Below are 16,114 nucleotides of genomic sequence, written 5' to 3'. Positions count from 1 at the left end.
TTGTTGCTTAAGCAACCAAAATGTCTCATTGTTTTCCCGGAAAACTTTTCTGATTGAGTTATATTCCTGTACATAAAATTTGAAATCTTTGTGGATATTCTAAGCTCGGACAGAAGTTCTTTTGTAAATTTTATGTCCGTGTAATGCTGCTAAATTCCTACAGTAACTGCTATGATGAAAGTGTAACAAAAGAACTGTGTAGGGGGAACTTTAAATTTAGTCTATTTAATTGCAATGACAGATTGCTACAGTTTAACGAAAGCCACATGATTTAGATTCTGGATCTTGAAAATAATGTAACAAATGCCACTCATAACATGTCTTAAAACATGGTAATAAACAGTAATGGAATTATACTTTGCAGGCACACTTTAAAAGTAATCTGTTTATAGTTACCTGCAGGTCCAAAGTATCTGGGGATTATAAGCTATTCAAAAATATTTGGGCATCAATTATATATTTGGTTTCAGTGCTTGCTAGCTGAATTAATTAGTGTCCATACTAAAAAAAAAATTTGTAAACAGCCATAGTATTATATTTGCTCATGTAAGCTGTGACATGATATGAAGTAGGTCAATTATAAGCACTCAAAATGCTTTGGTTATTGGTTAAGAATTCTAGTATGTCATTGCACTAATGAATGTCATGATTCATTGATGGACTGTGTTATTTTGGGTAAGTTAGTCAAGTCTCTACACACCATCTGATACATTAGGAAGACAGGTGAAAGCAAGGGACAGAAATAGAAGGCTTGTTGACTAGAATAGTTGGCAAATTAGCACTTGTGCTGAGTAATACTGTATGGGTGTATGAGTAGGTGGGTAACTGCAATCCAGCTTTGTAAAGTAATCCTCAAAGGCAAATAATTCAATTACTGGGTGAAATTCTATGGCCTCTTATGCAAAAGTTCAGACTAGATTATCATAAATAGCCCTTTCTAACCTTTAAAATCTATTCTAAAAAAACAAAAAAAAACCCATGCTCTCCACCTGTTAAAACATTAAGGTTGCAAAATCCATCATTTGAAAGTAAGGAAATGCAGGAATTAAGGTAGCCCATGCAACCTTAACTTGGTCCCTTGTGTGTATGCTTTAGATAGTCACTAATTTCATGATCACTTACTATTTTTTCCAGAGGATCCCTGCCTCTTACAGCGAGCAAATAATTATTCAGTATGTCCTCCGTATTCAGTGTACGATATCAGACGCTACTTAATGCAAACTATCCATATCCTGCACTGAATACAAAATTATTAATTTCCTCATGAGCATTTCTGTGGTTCTCACCACAGTGTCTGAATGGTTCATAAATATTAATGAACTTATCTTCACAAATCACTTGTAAAATTATATAATGGTGGTATTCCCATATTACAGAGAGGGATCTGAGGAAGAGAGATTAAGACCAAAATTGTCAAGTGTCCACTAATTTTGGGGCCTGACTTTTCGGAGTACTTACCATTTTTATGATATCTCAGAAGTTCAGTGCATATCTCCAGTTGACTTCAGTTGCTGAACTGCCGCAAATCTGGCTTGATGTGTCGCACTGGGCACCAAGAAAATGAGGACTGGACAATTAGTGGCTGACTTTGAAATGTTTGGTTTAAGTGACTTGCCCAGCGTCTTGCAGAAACTCTGAGGCATAGTCAGGGATAGAATCAGATTCTCTAGTGTGGCATTCAAACTACCTTAATCATAAAAGACCATACTTTCTCTTTTTGCAGTCCCCTGCCTCATTTATTACACACCTTCCAAACTGTGCAGCAAATAAGGCAAGGGTCTGACAAACAGCAGCCTTGCTTGCTACACAACCTTGATTCTTCCACAGAGCTCTGTCCATCCTAGAAAGTGATGAGAATCACACTTTACAAAAAGAAAAGGAGTACTTGTGGCACCTTAGAGACTAACAAATTTATTTGAGCATAAGCTTTCGTGAGCTACAGCTCACTTCATCGGATGCATTCAGTGGAAAACTTGATAGATTTCCACTCCATATGGCTAAATTCAGTGCCTTGCATAATGACAGGTTTCAGAGTAGCAGCCGTGTTAGTCTGTATTCGCAGAAAGAAAAGGAGTACTTGTGGCACCTTAGAAACTAACAAAGGTGACACAAGTACTCCTTTTCTTTTTGCAAATACAGACTAACACAGCTGGTACTCTGAAATGCTTTACAAAATGGATTTCACTGTTTATAGCAGAGAAATGTAGAGACTTAAGACATATGGGTTCAGTTTGTCTAGAGAGGAATGTGCTCTTGTTGTTTATACTCTTCTATTTTTGTGCCCCCAGCCTGTTCCTGTCCCCTTCTGTGCCTATCCTGGACATGGTTCTGGACCCCCTCCATCTTTGCTTCAACCCCCAGCTCCCTTTTTTCTGTGCTCCTATATACCCTTCCAAAATCCCATGGCTGCAGCCCCATCTCTATGCATCTGTTTATCCCTCTCTGCTTCCCCCAACCCTCATGTCTCCAACTTCTTCTCCTGACCTGCTACTGTTGTCTCACTGTTCTCGCACCGCTGTATTCTTGTTAGTCTGCATCCTCCTTTGTCCTCCACCTGAGCGGATGAAGGAACATTTTCTCTCCTGTGCTCTTAATCTCCCTGCTTTTGGTTTCCTTGCTTGGCGTCATAGTATGGAAGTTCTCAAAATCCAAGAGCAACAGCAGTATTGCCAATGCAAAGTGTCTAAAAATCATGATAGGTTCCAAAAAACGAGATTGGCTTAAAACTCAGATTTATATATATATAAAAAAATTCTTTGTTTTAAGACTGTGGTGTGAGTGCTTACATGCAAAATTGAGAGTGGTAGGTTTTTTTATTTGCCTTCTGATATTGGACTTAAGGTTCATGTTTTCAAGTTCTTTTCCTCGGCCATGAGAGCTAGGTGTTTTGTTTTGTTTTTTTAAATAAAAGCTTAGATTCTCAGGTGGTAATCTGATTCTGGCAACTGTGGTTTTAAGAAAAACACCAAATATTGTGAGACTTATGATAGAACTGCAAGAGTTTGCAATTCTGGTACTGTATTCATAGAATAGAATCCTAGAATATCAGGTTTGGAAGGGACCTCAGGAGGTCATCTAGCCCAACCCCGTGCTTAAAGCAGGACCAATCCCCAACTAAATCATCCCAGCCAGGGCTTTGTCAAGCCTGACCTTTTTTTCAGTTCATAATTTTGTATTTCTCTTGCACTGTATTTTAAAGACAGCAGTTGTTTAGATAACCCATCTGTTTAAAATACTATGCTCACGAAAGCTTACGCTCAAATAAATATGTTAGTCTCTAAGGTGCCACAAGTACTCCTTTTCTTTTTGCAGATACAGACTAACACGGCTGCTACTCTGAAACCTGTCAGTATGCAAACATTAATTATTCCTTTTTCTGTTTAGATATTTGTTCTTAAACTTTTGAGTTTGAGGGGCTTTTTCGAGCCTGGCGAAGGGCTGAGCAGGTCTGTTTTATGGTTATCCCAGTGTACCAAGAAATATATCTGTACCAGAGCAGTATTAGAAAAATTCAGCAGGACTTCTTTTGCTTAATTCCACAGTATAAATTAATCTAAATTAAAATTCATCATTGTGGTTTAACTGTAGGATCCAGTAGATAGAGATGAAAAGATGCAAACTCTTCCTGGTTCTGCTGCAGCATAGAGTAGATGCCAGGTGCCTATCTTCATCTCCCTCCATTTTTGTCTAATTTGGTATGATCTTAGTGCCCCAGAGGAGACCAAGGACATTTACACATTTTGTTCCTTTGGAAACTTGTAGACAGCTTTCTCAGTAGCAAATCTCCTGTAGACATTCCCTCTGTTGGAACCCCAAGGGAGGTTAGTGTCTTTAAGCTACCATCTAGGCACTACACTTCCTTGGTCCAGGACAGAGGCTCATTATATGAGCAGTTGAAAGTGCTGCAGAATCCTCCTGCAGAATTCAACAGGCTTACCATGTAATATGGGAATGTTCAAGGAGGGAGCAAAATCAGCCAAATAAGGGAAAAAATCTAGAGCAGGTTTATTGCAAGAAGCCAGGTTCTCTCAAGCCACAAACATTTTTTTTTGTTCTCATTCCAAACTATGAATGGCTTGGGCAGGACTTTCTTAATCAGATCTAACAAGAAATTGAGACTTTATCTTGAGAATTGCAAACAGTCCTCAACTAAATGTTCTCATTTTTGTAGGAAAGACTAATTTGAGATTTGTTGTGTCTTCAAGTGCTGGTTTCTGTGTGTATTCCACATGTGGATATGCCTGCACACCATGCGCCTGAGACTGGAAAATCTTCCAAATAGTGTCCCTTTGATCTGCACCCTAGAACACCAAGACCGTAAGGGGAGGTGAGTCAGACCAACCACCTCTCTAGTTCCTTCTTAGTATCACATGGCCTGACTTGGAATCCTCTATATCTGGAGTTATCCTCACATCCGCCTTCATCTCTGTAAATATATTTGTATTTAGTTGTTAGTAGTTTTTATCGTGTTTTATAGTACTTCATATAGTTAGTGCAGCTTAGTTTTTCCCCACTTCAAGGACCATCTCCTTTTCCCCTTCCCTTTTGGGAGTAGGACTATGCCCAGCATTCTGCCCTCCTTTTTGGTAAGCAATAACAACCAGTGTGGCCTTTGCTTTCTTGGGATGGCTCATCTGTCTGCCAAGTGTAGTATCTGTCTCTCCTTCCCACCCCGGACCCAAGAGTAAGAAGATCTCAGACTGAGGAAGCACCTCATGGAGAAAGCCATGAGACCCCAATCAGATCCAGGCCAGAGATTCTCCCTTCTACATCAGCATCAGTCCTTGAGCAGCACGTCTCCAAGCACAAACCCTAGAATAGAGGCTGGATCAGATAAATCTAAAGACTTGGTGTCCTGAGAGGAAGTGGCACTTTCACAGACACAAAAACAGATCCTTCTTTAAGCCTGCTTCTAGAGAAGGGATCCCTCCCTGACTTCTTTCAAGTCTGGTGAGCCTTTGTGTTCAGGTCCCAAGGTTTCACTAAGCCTCCTGACCATGAAGGGAAAGTGTGCAGGAGCAGAGGTCCAACAGTACTAGCCCTGGTACTGATTGTCCCATCTTCACCATTCTTACCTGATGACTATAGGCAATATCAAGAACTATTGCAGAGGGTGGTAGCATTACTTCAGATCCCATTAGAAGTTCAAAATAGGTAGCACAAGATTTTGGATATCCTGCAGCCCATTCAGGCAGTTCTCCCAGTGAATGAGACTGTTTAGAGTAATATGGCTTACACCAGCAATGTGTACCCCAGCTTCTAAAAGGGCTGTGATGGGCAGAATTCTTGTTCACTGACACAGCTCCCAATTCCCTAATATTACAGACAACCACAGGAAAGATCCAGGCAGCAGCACTCTAAGACCACCCTGTGGACAAAGAGCTACACACCTGGACCTTCTTGGGAGGAAGGTACTGTATTTTCATCCACCAGCCTCCAGTTCAGAATTTCTAACTACCAGGCCCTGGTGGTAAAATATGATTTTTCTGAACTAATCAAAGTTCCTGGAGGTCAGAAATAAAGTCCCACAGGATGACAGGGCTCAATTCCAAGCCCTCGTTGAGGAAGGTAGACTTGGGGTAAAATCTCGCTGCAAGCTGCAGTGGACGCAGCTGATACTGCATCAAGATGTATGCTGACCGCAGTAGTAATACAGCGACAGTCATGGCTTCGCTTTTTGGGGTTTCCCAGGGAGGTTCAGAACCCCATTGTGGACTTCTCCATTCCCTGGGCATGTATACCCCAGCCCTGAAAAGGAAGAATTACAAACAGGTCTATAAACCAAAGCCTCTTCCACAGCCTTTCTACCACTAGTGACCATATGAACTGCCACACAAGTGTCAAAGGGTACAAAGGCCAACATATGCATCCCCATCTATCTTGACGAGAGCCACCCAGTCTCATCAGCTAAAGGTTACATTTGATGGGATGCTTGAGTTGTGACCTACCAATGGTGCCATCCCCACTTGTTTCTGAAGTCCACTTCGGTGGCCAGTTATTGTAGTTTGCCCACAACCGGAGGGCTATAGCAATGGACAAGCAGGTACTAGACATCATTCACTTCGACTGCACTGTCAAGTTTTTCTTCACCTACAAAAATCCCTTTCCAGACCCTCTTCACGGACAACTCTCACAAGAAGATCCTCTGAAAGGATGGAGGTTGGCTCTCCCCTCTCTCAAGGAACTATAGAGCAAGTGTTGCCTCAGCATCAAGGGAAAAGGTTCTACTCAGCTATTTCATAGTTCCCAAGAAAAAGGGAGGATAGAGGCCAATTTTCAACCTACATCAGCTAAATATTTTTATTTCTCGTCAGTAATTCATTTCTTGAAAAAAGACGTGGTTTACAGCTCTTGTCACAAAATTTACTTTCATGTGGACATCCACTCATCCCCAGAATATTCCTTAGGTTTCTGACAGGACAGGAACACTATGAGTTCTGTTTGGTCTGTCAACAGAACCTAGAGTTTTCATAAAGGTATTCAGTGGTGGCAGCACAGATGAAACAAAACACCTACAGTCTTCCCGTAGTTGGACAACAGACTTCTAACAGGCAGATCTCATCTGGAAGTTGTCTGCTACCTTGTGCTTTTCCTGTCTCCTGGCATCTTTGGGAATCTGTGTGAATATGGAAGGGTCTACTGACTCCCACACAACTCATAGACTTTATAGGGGCAGCCATGGACTTGACCACAGCAAATGCCCATCTCCTTAAGGACAGTGTTAAGGGTTTTCCCTTCACCCTTCCCCTGGCTCTTGTCACAAAGACAGAAAGCAGAAGACCAGAAGTCCAAAGGGCAGGCAACACAGTGTTTATTGGGATTAATCAAGCAAGCATATCCATAGCTCTGCACATCGGTAGAGCCTTTTTTCCCAGTGTCCCCCTCTCCTTCCTTAGCAGGCATAATTATACTTGGAGTGCACACCTTTGGTCCCACCCCTTACATTTTATGGTCATGTTCTGTTTTGGAGGGTCGTGGGTCTAGGGGTTTTAGTACCACCTCTTTTGTATCCATGGGAGCGGTAAGGAGTGAGGTTGTGCTCCAGTCAGGGACAGGCATTTCTTTGGCTTTTAGTGTTTCTTCCCCATCCCCTTCGTCCCTCCCAGCTGGTTGCTTGACCTTATCTTGGAAGAGGAGTTGAGGCAGGACTGTCCTTCAAGTATACGCTCATATATTAAACTCCCACTCTATTGAGCAACACTTCAAGTCTATCTCGTCTCTTTTCACCTCATCTGCTTGTGAGCAGATGTAACACACAATGTCTTTGTTCTTTATCTATACATATTAGTAAGAGTATAAGTATTAAAAAAATTAAACCCAAAATTCTATCTCAGGCTAGCAAACAGGCCCATATACTAACAGGCAGATTCCATGCCATGAGCAGTCTGATAAAGCAAGTCACTCACTAACCCCAAGCAGTCCAGATCTTTGTTTCTTTATTAGGCCACATGGCTTTCTGTACTTAAGTAACATGCACCAAGCTGCATCTCCATTATCTGCAACCTGGGGTCAAGTCAGTATATATGCCAGAGAGACACAGTATGAACAGCATAGTGACAATCTCCAACAGTGTCAGGGCTTCACTCACCTAGTGGATAAACCCGGAGCATGTATGTGTTTTGAGTCCGTTTTTCTAACTCCCACACCTAACCTGATGATGATTACAGATGCATCTATTACAGGCTTGGGATCCCACATCGGCATCCACACAGCACAATATATGTGGACACCTTGGGAAGTCAGGACACATATTAGTCTCCTGGAACTAAGAGTAGTCAGACAGGTCTGCAATGCATTCTTCCCACTCACGTGATCCCGTCATAGCCAGATAATGCCAGATAACATGACTGTCTTCTAGCTAAACGAACAGGAGGGGCAAAATTTCTCCCACTGTGCATATAGGTGGTCAACTTATGGAACTAGTGAATGTAGAACCTCATCAATTTTTGCAGGGTACAATTTCTCCCCACACTCAGAACACGCTGGTGGACGGCCTCAGTCCACCTGGGAAAACATCTGTATGGACAGCTGGGTTTTAGATATTACTCATTTTGATTGTCATACAATTTCAGGTTATCCACCCTTACCATTTATATTCCCTCTCCTTTTTCAGGGACCCCTTTCACTAACTGCTTCTACGAGAGGAATTTCAATTCCTGTTAGAACTTGGAGCTATAGAAGAAGTTTCCTTTTAATTAGAAAGAAGAGGTTTTTATTCTCATGTTTTCCTTCTACCATAAATAAAATGGAGACAGTCAGATCATTCTAGATTTGAGACAACTCAACGCTTTTCAGAATGTTGACTCTTGTTGCTATACTTTCGAAAACTCTGCTGTATTGGTTTGCTACTGTGGATCTGCTTAATACATATTTTCATATCTCCATCCATCCTGCTCCCAAAAAATTTCTAAGATTTGTGATAGAAACGGCCCATTATCAGTACATAATATTCGGCTCCAAGTGTCTTGACGAAGTGTCTGGTTGTAGTGACTTGATATCAGAACTGGACAACTGTTCATCCGGACTTAGCATCCCTGTATCTGATAGTCTGGATGTTAGCTGCTTGAATGCGGCTGAGAAAATCTGTTCTCAAGAAGTTCAGGGCATTTTAATAAATAGCAAAAAAAACTTTCCACTGGAACTACTAACAACTCTAATTGGAAAAGATTTGATGCTTTGAATAGATTATTTCCCTTTTCTATGCTGATTTTTCCTTTCATTTTAGATTACCTTCTGTCCTTAAAATCCTCTGGGTTTATCACGTAGTTCTGTTAAAGTGAATCTAGCTTCAGTATCTGCCTGTCATCCTAAGATTAATGGTTTTAATGTATTTTTCTCATTCTATTTCAAAAAGATTTCTTAAGGGTCTACTTCAAGTATTTCCCCTATAAAGGATCCATCTGCTCTATGGTATCTGAATATTGTGGTGTCAAGTTTAATGAAAACCCTGTTTGAGCCATTTGCTACCTGTCTGTTAAGTCTTCTATCCATGAAAAGTGTTTTGAGTAGTGATTATTTCTGCCCATGGTGTGGGTGGAATTAATTCTTTGATACCAGGTCCTCCCAATAAGATTTTTCATGGCAGATAAAGTTTCATTAAGGTCTTATCTGAGTTTCCTGTGTAAATTGTGTCTGAGTTTCATGTTAATCTTACCTTAGACTTCAATTCCTCGTATGCCGCTGACACATCAGGCAGTCCAGTTCCAGTGGTGTTTGCTTTTCCTAATCTTGGATGAATATCTTTATCACAGCCACTTTCAAATATCATCACCCTCCCCACATAGCAGAACTCTTCTACCTGTTAGATTTCTTTTCCATCCATGTACATCTTTGCATCTGTTGTTCAGTTTCCTATCTTCATAATCTTGGTTTTCTCTGCATTTATTTCCAGTCCATTTTTTACAGTTCCCTATTCCTACCTCTAATGTAATGGCAGTCATTCCATTTGATGTCATACTTAGTAAAGCAATGTCATTAGCAAAGTCAAGATCATGTATCTCATCTCTGGTAATTCATTTTACACCATTCATGATGTCTTTTGTTTCCCGGTTCATCGCCAAGTCTATTGCTAATGCAAAGAGAATTGGTGATAATTTACACCGTAATCTGGCTCCAGTCACACGCTTGAGCCACTCACCCAGTCCTGTATCCTATCTTACTGCACATCCACTTCTGTCACATAAACTCCTTACTATGTTGATCAGCTTGTCTGGCACCCCATAGCTTCTAGCAGTGTTGAAGGCTGTAGAGTCAGAAGAAGCAGCACAGAGGGGAGACATCAAGCAGCTCTAAAGAATAGTGAAAGACTTCTCAGGAAGGACCAGACCATCAGGGACACCCATGGCCAGATGTTGAAAATTCATGGAGAACAGTCAGATGATGGAAAGAACATTTCCATTCTGTATTAAATTGTCCAGAGCCAACGATCATTCACGGGTTTGAGAGAAATGCCAGTGCTAAATTAGAAATAGAAGAGGTACCAAGAACACCTGATATTAAAGCAGCCATCAAAAGCCTCAAACAGGAGACAGCTCCTGATATTTGACAGAATTCAAACTGGTATGAAAGGTGAAGTTCTGAATGAGCGGCTAACAAAACTCTGTAATGAAATATGGGTGAAAGAATAAGGGCCCAAGACTGGAAATCCTCATGGCATTGCAAAAAAAAAAAAAAAAGGGAGGGGGGGTGATCTAAATTAAACAAACTGGAAAGGTATTGTACTGCTATCAGTCTCAGGCAAAGTATTGGCTGCTGTTATGCTGAGTACAATGAAGAAAGCCGTGAATGAAATATTACAAGAACAGGCTGGGTTCCGTCCAGAGAGATCATGTTGTGACCGGATATTCACTGTTTGACAGATCATCAAAAACTATTGCTTGGCAAAAACTCATCCTAATTATGGTGACGAGCTGATTAATTTACCAATATCTTGTTCAAAATCTTGCGCTAATAGAGAGGACTCCATACTTTTTATATGTAGATAGAGCTTTCGCTTTCTCTCTGAAGAGGACTTCATCTTTTAGGGTTTCTTCCAAATCATTTTGTGACACATGCTGACAGAGTTAAAGGTTAAACCAGTTTCTTCTCAAACACTTTTGAACTGGATTTTGTGATGTACCATATTGTGCTGTCACTTTTGTGGTTGGGATCCTTTGTCAGTAGTTAAGGCACATTGTACAAGAGCACAAGCTGCTTCCGTAGCTGCTTTTAATAATACAAATTTCAAAAGATGAGATAAGGCAGCCACATGATCTTCTATTCATACTTTAAGGAAACATCATGCAGTTGGCCAGGTAATTGTAGGAGATGCAGCCTTGGGTAGAGCACTGCTTGAACTCTTACATGAATACAGATCCAATATCCACCTCCATCTTTAACTGTTTTCTGTCTCCAAGAGTGGAAGACACATTGTGACATTCTGTACCTTGCGGGAGTGTACTGTAACTCCCATATTCCTCATTTTCATATAACCGTGATCTTACATATAAAGCATGCCTTGTAAGGTATCGGGGAAAGGTTATGATCTGCTGAAAGTCATTTCTCTATCCATATATGTGTATCATTAATGCATATGAAGCTATGAGAATTGTGTTGTATGGTGGTCACTAAAGCATGCTGAAAGTTGGGGAATCAGCCAGATATTAGCTCCCCAGAGGCAACAGCAAGGAAAGTAACCAACACCGGGGCAGGGTGTCAAACAACTGATCCATAGTCATTATCCAGCAAGGGACCTACAATGCAATGACTCACCTGCATGAGGCCACACCAGGGAAATTGCTCAACCTTGCTTGAAGAGACTCGGCAATGCCCTCCAGACATGCCTGGGCTTGTGCTCGCCAAACATGTGGAATGAGAGTATAAAACAGAGTGGACACATACTGGGCTCTTCTCCTGCCCCCACCTATGCTGCAAGCAACCAAGACACTGAGAAGAAAAGACTCCAACACAGGAAATTGGCCCAGATTTAAGGAACAAACCTGTATATTAAGGACTGCAGTATCTAGTGGGGTGAGAAAAACTGCTCAATCTAGTTGCTGCCCAGTCTAATAGGGTTGAGAGTTTAGACTGCATGCTTATATTTTCTTTTCTTTTGGTAACCCTCTGGCTTGTTATGCTTTGACTTATAATCTCTTAACATCTATTTGTTTGTTCTACCTGAAGCAATGCATTTTGTATGAAGCGAGTCAGAGACTCCCCTTGGGAGAACAAGCCTGGTACATATCAATTTCTTTGTTAAATTGACGAACTCATATAAGCTTACAGCCTCCAGTGGGCATAATTGGACACTGCAAGAGGGAGGTTCCTAGGCTTGTATCTGCAACTGGAGATATTGGCTAATGTCATTCGCTTGCAAGTAGCTGGGAGCAGCTTACATGCCAGAGTCTGTGCGTGAAGAGCCCGGGAGTGGGGGCTCTCACAGCAGAGCAGGGTAAGGCTGGCTCGCAGAGTCAAGGATTGAAATGGCCTAGCAGATCAGCGGTCTAGATAACACCAGAGGGGAACGTCACACATATAAACAACTCGAATGAAAAAGAAGAGATTACTTGTTCTTTGAGATGTGCTGTCTGTGTATTCAACAACCTGGCCTGTCTCCCCTCTATTTGAAGTCCTTAGGTCCTTCCTCAGTTCAAATCTTCTAAGTGTTTGGTCTGCCTTGCACTTGTATGCCTTTGGTTGTGTAGCATTAAAACATTCAGTGAAGCAAATATTTGTCACCAATTCTTTCAGCTACAAGGATTAAAACTAAATATTACCAAAACAAACTCTTGTCATTCAGTGAACTAGATAGTGTTTATCTGAACTTCAGGTGAATGGAACAAAACAAATCTACCTTTTGTGTTTTCAGGCTCGGATAGCTTTTCTACAAGGAGAAAGAAAAGGTCAAGAAAACTTGAAGAAAGATTTAGTAAGAAGAATAAAAATGTTAGAATATGCATTAAAACAAGAAAGGTATGTATGCATGTTCATTCAATTTTTATCTGTGCTGAAAGAGACTTTACAAAACAGAGGGTAATTTCTTTACATTTAAACACTTAGCCCAAGGTACGGGGAAGGGACATTGGGAACACTTCAGAGAACTTGAGTAAACTCTTCATTTTTTTGCCATCAGTTTGGTCTAAACTGAAATTTAGTCTGAGAAATAGTCTGCAATTCCTAAGTATCCTACTGAAAAAATCCCTAAAACTGAAAGCCGTTTTTTTTTAAAACTGGCTGTTTCGCTGGCCTACCGAAATAGAATTTTGTACTTCTGCTGCTGCCACAATAGCCGTCAAATAACAGTTTTCAAAGTTGAATATTATGATGTATGAAGAAATGTTGGTATAATATCCTGTGTGAGTAGATATTAAACACAAAGAACGTTGTCTGGTTCACCTTTCATAACTCAGAAAATAATTGTGTGACAAATAGAAAAAAACAAAACTGGAATCCACCACTGGTTTTCAGACTTTTAAAGACCTAGAATAACTAAAAATTTACTGTCCTTCTCTTGCTCCATATTATACAGATGAGACTCAAATCATAAAGAAAAGTAGTATTTTCTTAAACATTTTTAAATTCTATATTTGTTTCACAATGTGAAATGTGCATTTTACATTTCGAAGAGCAGCATTCTTTAAGCTTTAATGTTGCATTCTGAGGTGTTGTTTCTAAATGTGGCAAATACTTGATATGAAGGTGACAGAGAATACTTAACATAACATGTTTCTCACCTATTAAACTAGTACTGACACCTTAAGAATCTCAGATAAAGATTATTTTGGATTTCGTGAATGTACATTATTGCTGCCCTTTCAGACCTAAACAATTTTCTATTGTATATTTTGGTTGAATGCAAAATATAGTACCTGTTTCAAAGATATTCAGGAATTTAGCTGGTGATATGAGAGTATTTTTAATGGTAGAGTCAAATTTAGTCCTCAGTTTACATCTCTTACAAAGTAGGGAAGTTCCACTCAGTGTTACTTTAAGTATGCATTGAAGTATGCCACCTCCTTCCCCCAACTTAAAAATAAATACTGTGACAGGGTCAGGCCAGGTGGCTACAGGAGAGTGATAGAAGGCAGATATATTAGCCCCAGGTTAAGTAGGTCCCTTTTCCCTGGGTAAGGTAACAGGGAAGGTTCCAGAACAATCAGGAACTTTCTGGAAACAATTAAGACAGACAGGCTGACTAGAACACCTGCAGCCAATCAAGAAGCTGCCAGAATCAATTAAGACAGGCTAACCAGGGCACCTGGGTGTAAAAAGGAGCTCCCTTTAGTTTGTGGTGGGTGTGTGAGGAGCTGGGAGCAAGAGGCACAACAAGCTGAGAGTGAGAAGGCATACTACTGGAAGACTGAGAAGTACAAGCATTATCAGACATCAGGAGGAATCTCCTGTGGTGAGAATAAAGAAGGTGTTGGGAGGAGGCCATGGGGAAGTAGTCCAGGGAGTTGTAGCTGTCACGCAGCTGTTACAGGAGCCACTGTAGACAGCTACAATCCACGGGGCCCTGGGCTGGAACCTGGAGTAGAGGGCGGACCCGGGTTCCCCCCATCCCCACAACTTCCTACTTGATACCGGAGGAGTTGACCTGAACTGTGGGTTCCACCAGAGGGGAAGGTCTCTGGCCTGTTCCCCAATCCACTAGGTGGATCAGCAGAGACTGCGGGGATTGTTCTTCTTCCTTTTCCCCATGCTGGCCAGTGATGAGGCTAACGGAGTGAATGGCAGATTTGGGCCACGAAAGTGGCCAAACTGAGGGCTGCTGTGAACCTCTGAGGCAAGCAAATCTGCCAATAAGCGTAGGACCCACCAAGGCAGAGGAGAAACTTTGTCACAATACATAAATACTCCAACCTATTGTATAGATCTTCAGTAACCCCAAACTATATTTGACTACCACAGTCAACCCAGATATATTTATCCATGCAAGTCCTTGACCTCTTTAGGCTAATTTTAAATAAGTTTTTTTTAAAGAAGAAAAATGTGTTCAATTTAAATTTTTAAAGTTTCAATTTTTTTAAATAAATCCTTGACTTTATCCATCCTGACTAGATTGAACAGCCTGAAAAGCTTTTTACCTACTGACACATAAAATAAAATCCTTCATAAATAACAAATAAGTTCTCAAATACAATTTCTTTATTAATAAAATTTTGGGGTACATGGGGTTATGATAGAAAAACATGAAAGAATGCTTTTGAAAATGTTTGACTTTTCAATGACTTTTCAGTAATTATCCAAACAGAAGTATTGAAATATATATTCTATATCTAAATATAGATATAAATATCTATAGATCTATTCTATAGCTAAACATGTTTATTAAATTGTAATATTAAGAGGTGTTTGAGTTAAGAAATTATTTTTTATATACCGATTATGCTTAATTTTCAGGGCAAAATATCATAAATTAAAATATGGCACAGAACTGAACCAAGGTGACTTGAAAATGCCAACTTTTGAATCAGGTAACTTCTTTGTAAATTTCACGTTTTTCATTCTTTTGCTATCTTTTTTTTTTAGATTTGCTATTTATGCAACTCTTAATAGTTGCCATAATGTGCACAGTCATTAATAACAAAAGTTCTTCTTCGAGTGCTTGCTCATGACCATTCCATTCTAGCGGTGTACACGCTCACATGCGCGGTTGTCGGAGATTTTTTGCCTTAGTGGTATCCGTAGGGTCGCTTATGCGTCAGTATATCAGGTGCCGCTGACCCTAGGGCCTCAATTCCTTCTTACCACCTGTGGTGGTTACTTGGAGTGCCTTTCCTTCCGTTGCAAGAGCTAGCGTTTTTCGTCTGTTGTCTTGGAGACTTAGGGCCTTGTAAATAGTTTTGTTCATAATAGTTAACTGTTAGGATCCCAGCGGAGACTTCACCCCAGGCAGGGCAAGCCCCAGTCTCTCAGGTTTAAGCCCTGCGTGGACTGCAATAGGCCTGTGCCTGTAAGTGACTCCCATAGCAGCTGCCTCAGGTGCTTAGGGGAGTCACACATTAGAGACGTGCTGAATTTGTAAGAACTTCCGGCCCTGCATGCAAAAAGAGTGAGAGATTTGGTTTCAGGCTCTCCTCATGGAGTCTCCCCTGTGTCCAGCCTCCGTGCAGCCCCAACAGGAATCGACAAGTACCTCTGCCTCAGTGCGCCCCTGCCACCAGCCTGCGCCTGGCACCGTTCCCTGTTGCCAGTGCGCAAAAAGAAGTCTAAAACCCCGGCACCAAGCAAAAAGGGCCATTGGGCAAAGTACCCGCTTCGGGACATCTGGCCACTCTGGAGCCATTTGCTTGCACCCCTGCAACTGGGGCTCTTAGTCCTGTGAAAGGTCCACTGCCGATGCCCAGGAGTGGCATAGAACCCAAAACCCTGGCAGCACAGACACCTTCACAGGCTCCTCTGGAGCCAAGAGAGCATTGCCGTAGGAATCAGCATGTGATACAGCATGTACCATAGGAATCGGCAAAGGCTTCCGACACACGCAAGTCAGATGCAAAGACCCCTCAGGGGGGCAGTGGAGCACCACCAATTCCCTGAAATGAAGCAGTGCTCTCCACTTCCGTGCCGCAGGTCGCCAGAGCCTGGACACCTGGGGGTTTGTCCTTGGTCACCGGTGCCACGTTCCCGTTTGCCA

General features: G+C 41.3%; 1 protein-coding gene across 8 annotated transcripts in view; it reads left to right on the top strand.

Annotated features, from left to right (window-relative positions):
- STRN3 (striatin 3) overlaps positions 1–16,114 on the top strand; it is a 96,680-nt gene that overhangs the window by 30,094 nt on the left and 50,472 nt on the right. For 7 of the 8 annotated variants that reach the window (XM_048852390.2, XM_048852389.2, XM_048852387.2 and 4 more), the window contains exons 2-3: positions 12,347–12,450; positions 14,881–14,954. In XM_048852390.2, the coding sequence (XP_048708347.2) occupies positions 12,347–12,450; positions 14,881–14,954 (178 nt within the window). Of the gene's footprint in view, positions 1–4,308; positions 4,328–12,346; positions 12,451–14,880; positions 14,955–16,114 lie in introns of those variants that run through there. The other variant, XM_075129745.1, reaches the window with a different exon arrangement.

The sequence above is a fragment of the Caretta caretta genome, chromosome 6, assembly GCF_965140235.1.
Source record: "Caretta caretta isolate rCarCar2 chromosome 6, rCarCar1.hap1, whole genome shotgun sequence".
Classification (NCBI taxonomy): Eukaryota; Metazoa; Chordata; order Testudines; family Cheloniidae; genus Caretta; species Caretta caretta.
The sequence above is the reverse complement of the archived record's forward strand: the minus strand, read 5'-3'. Positions and strand labels throughout refer to the sequence as shown.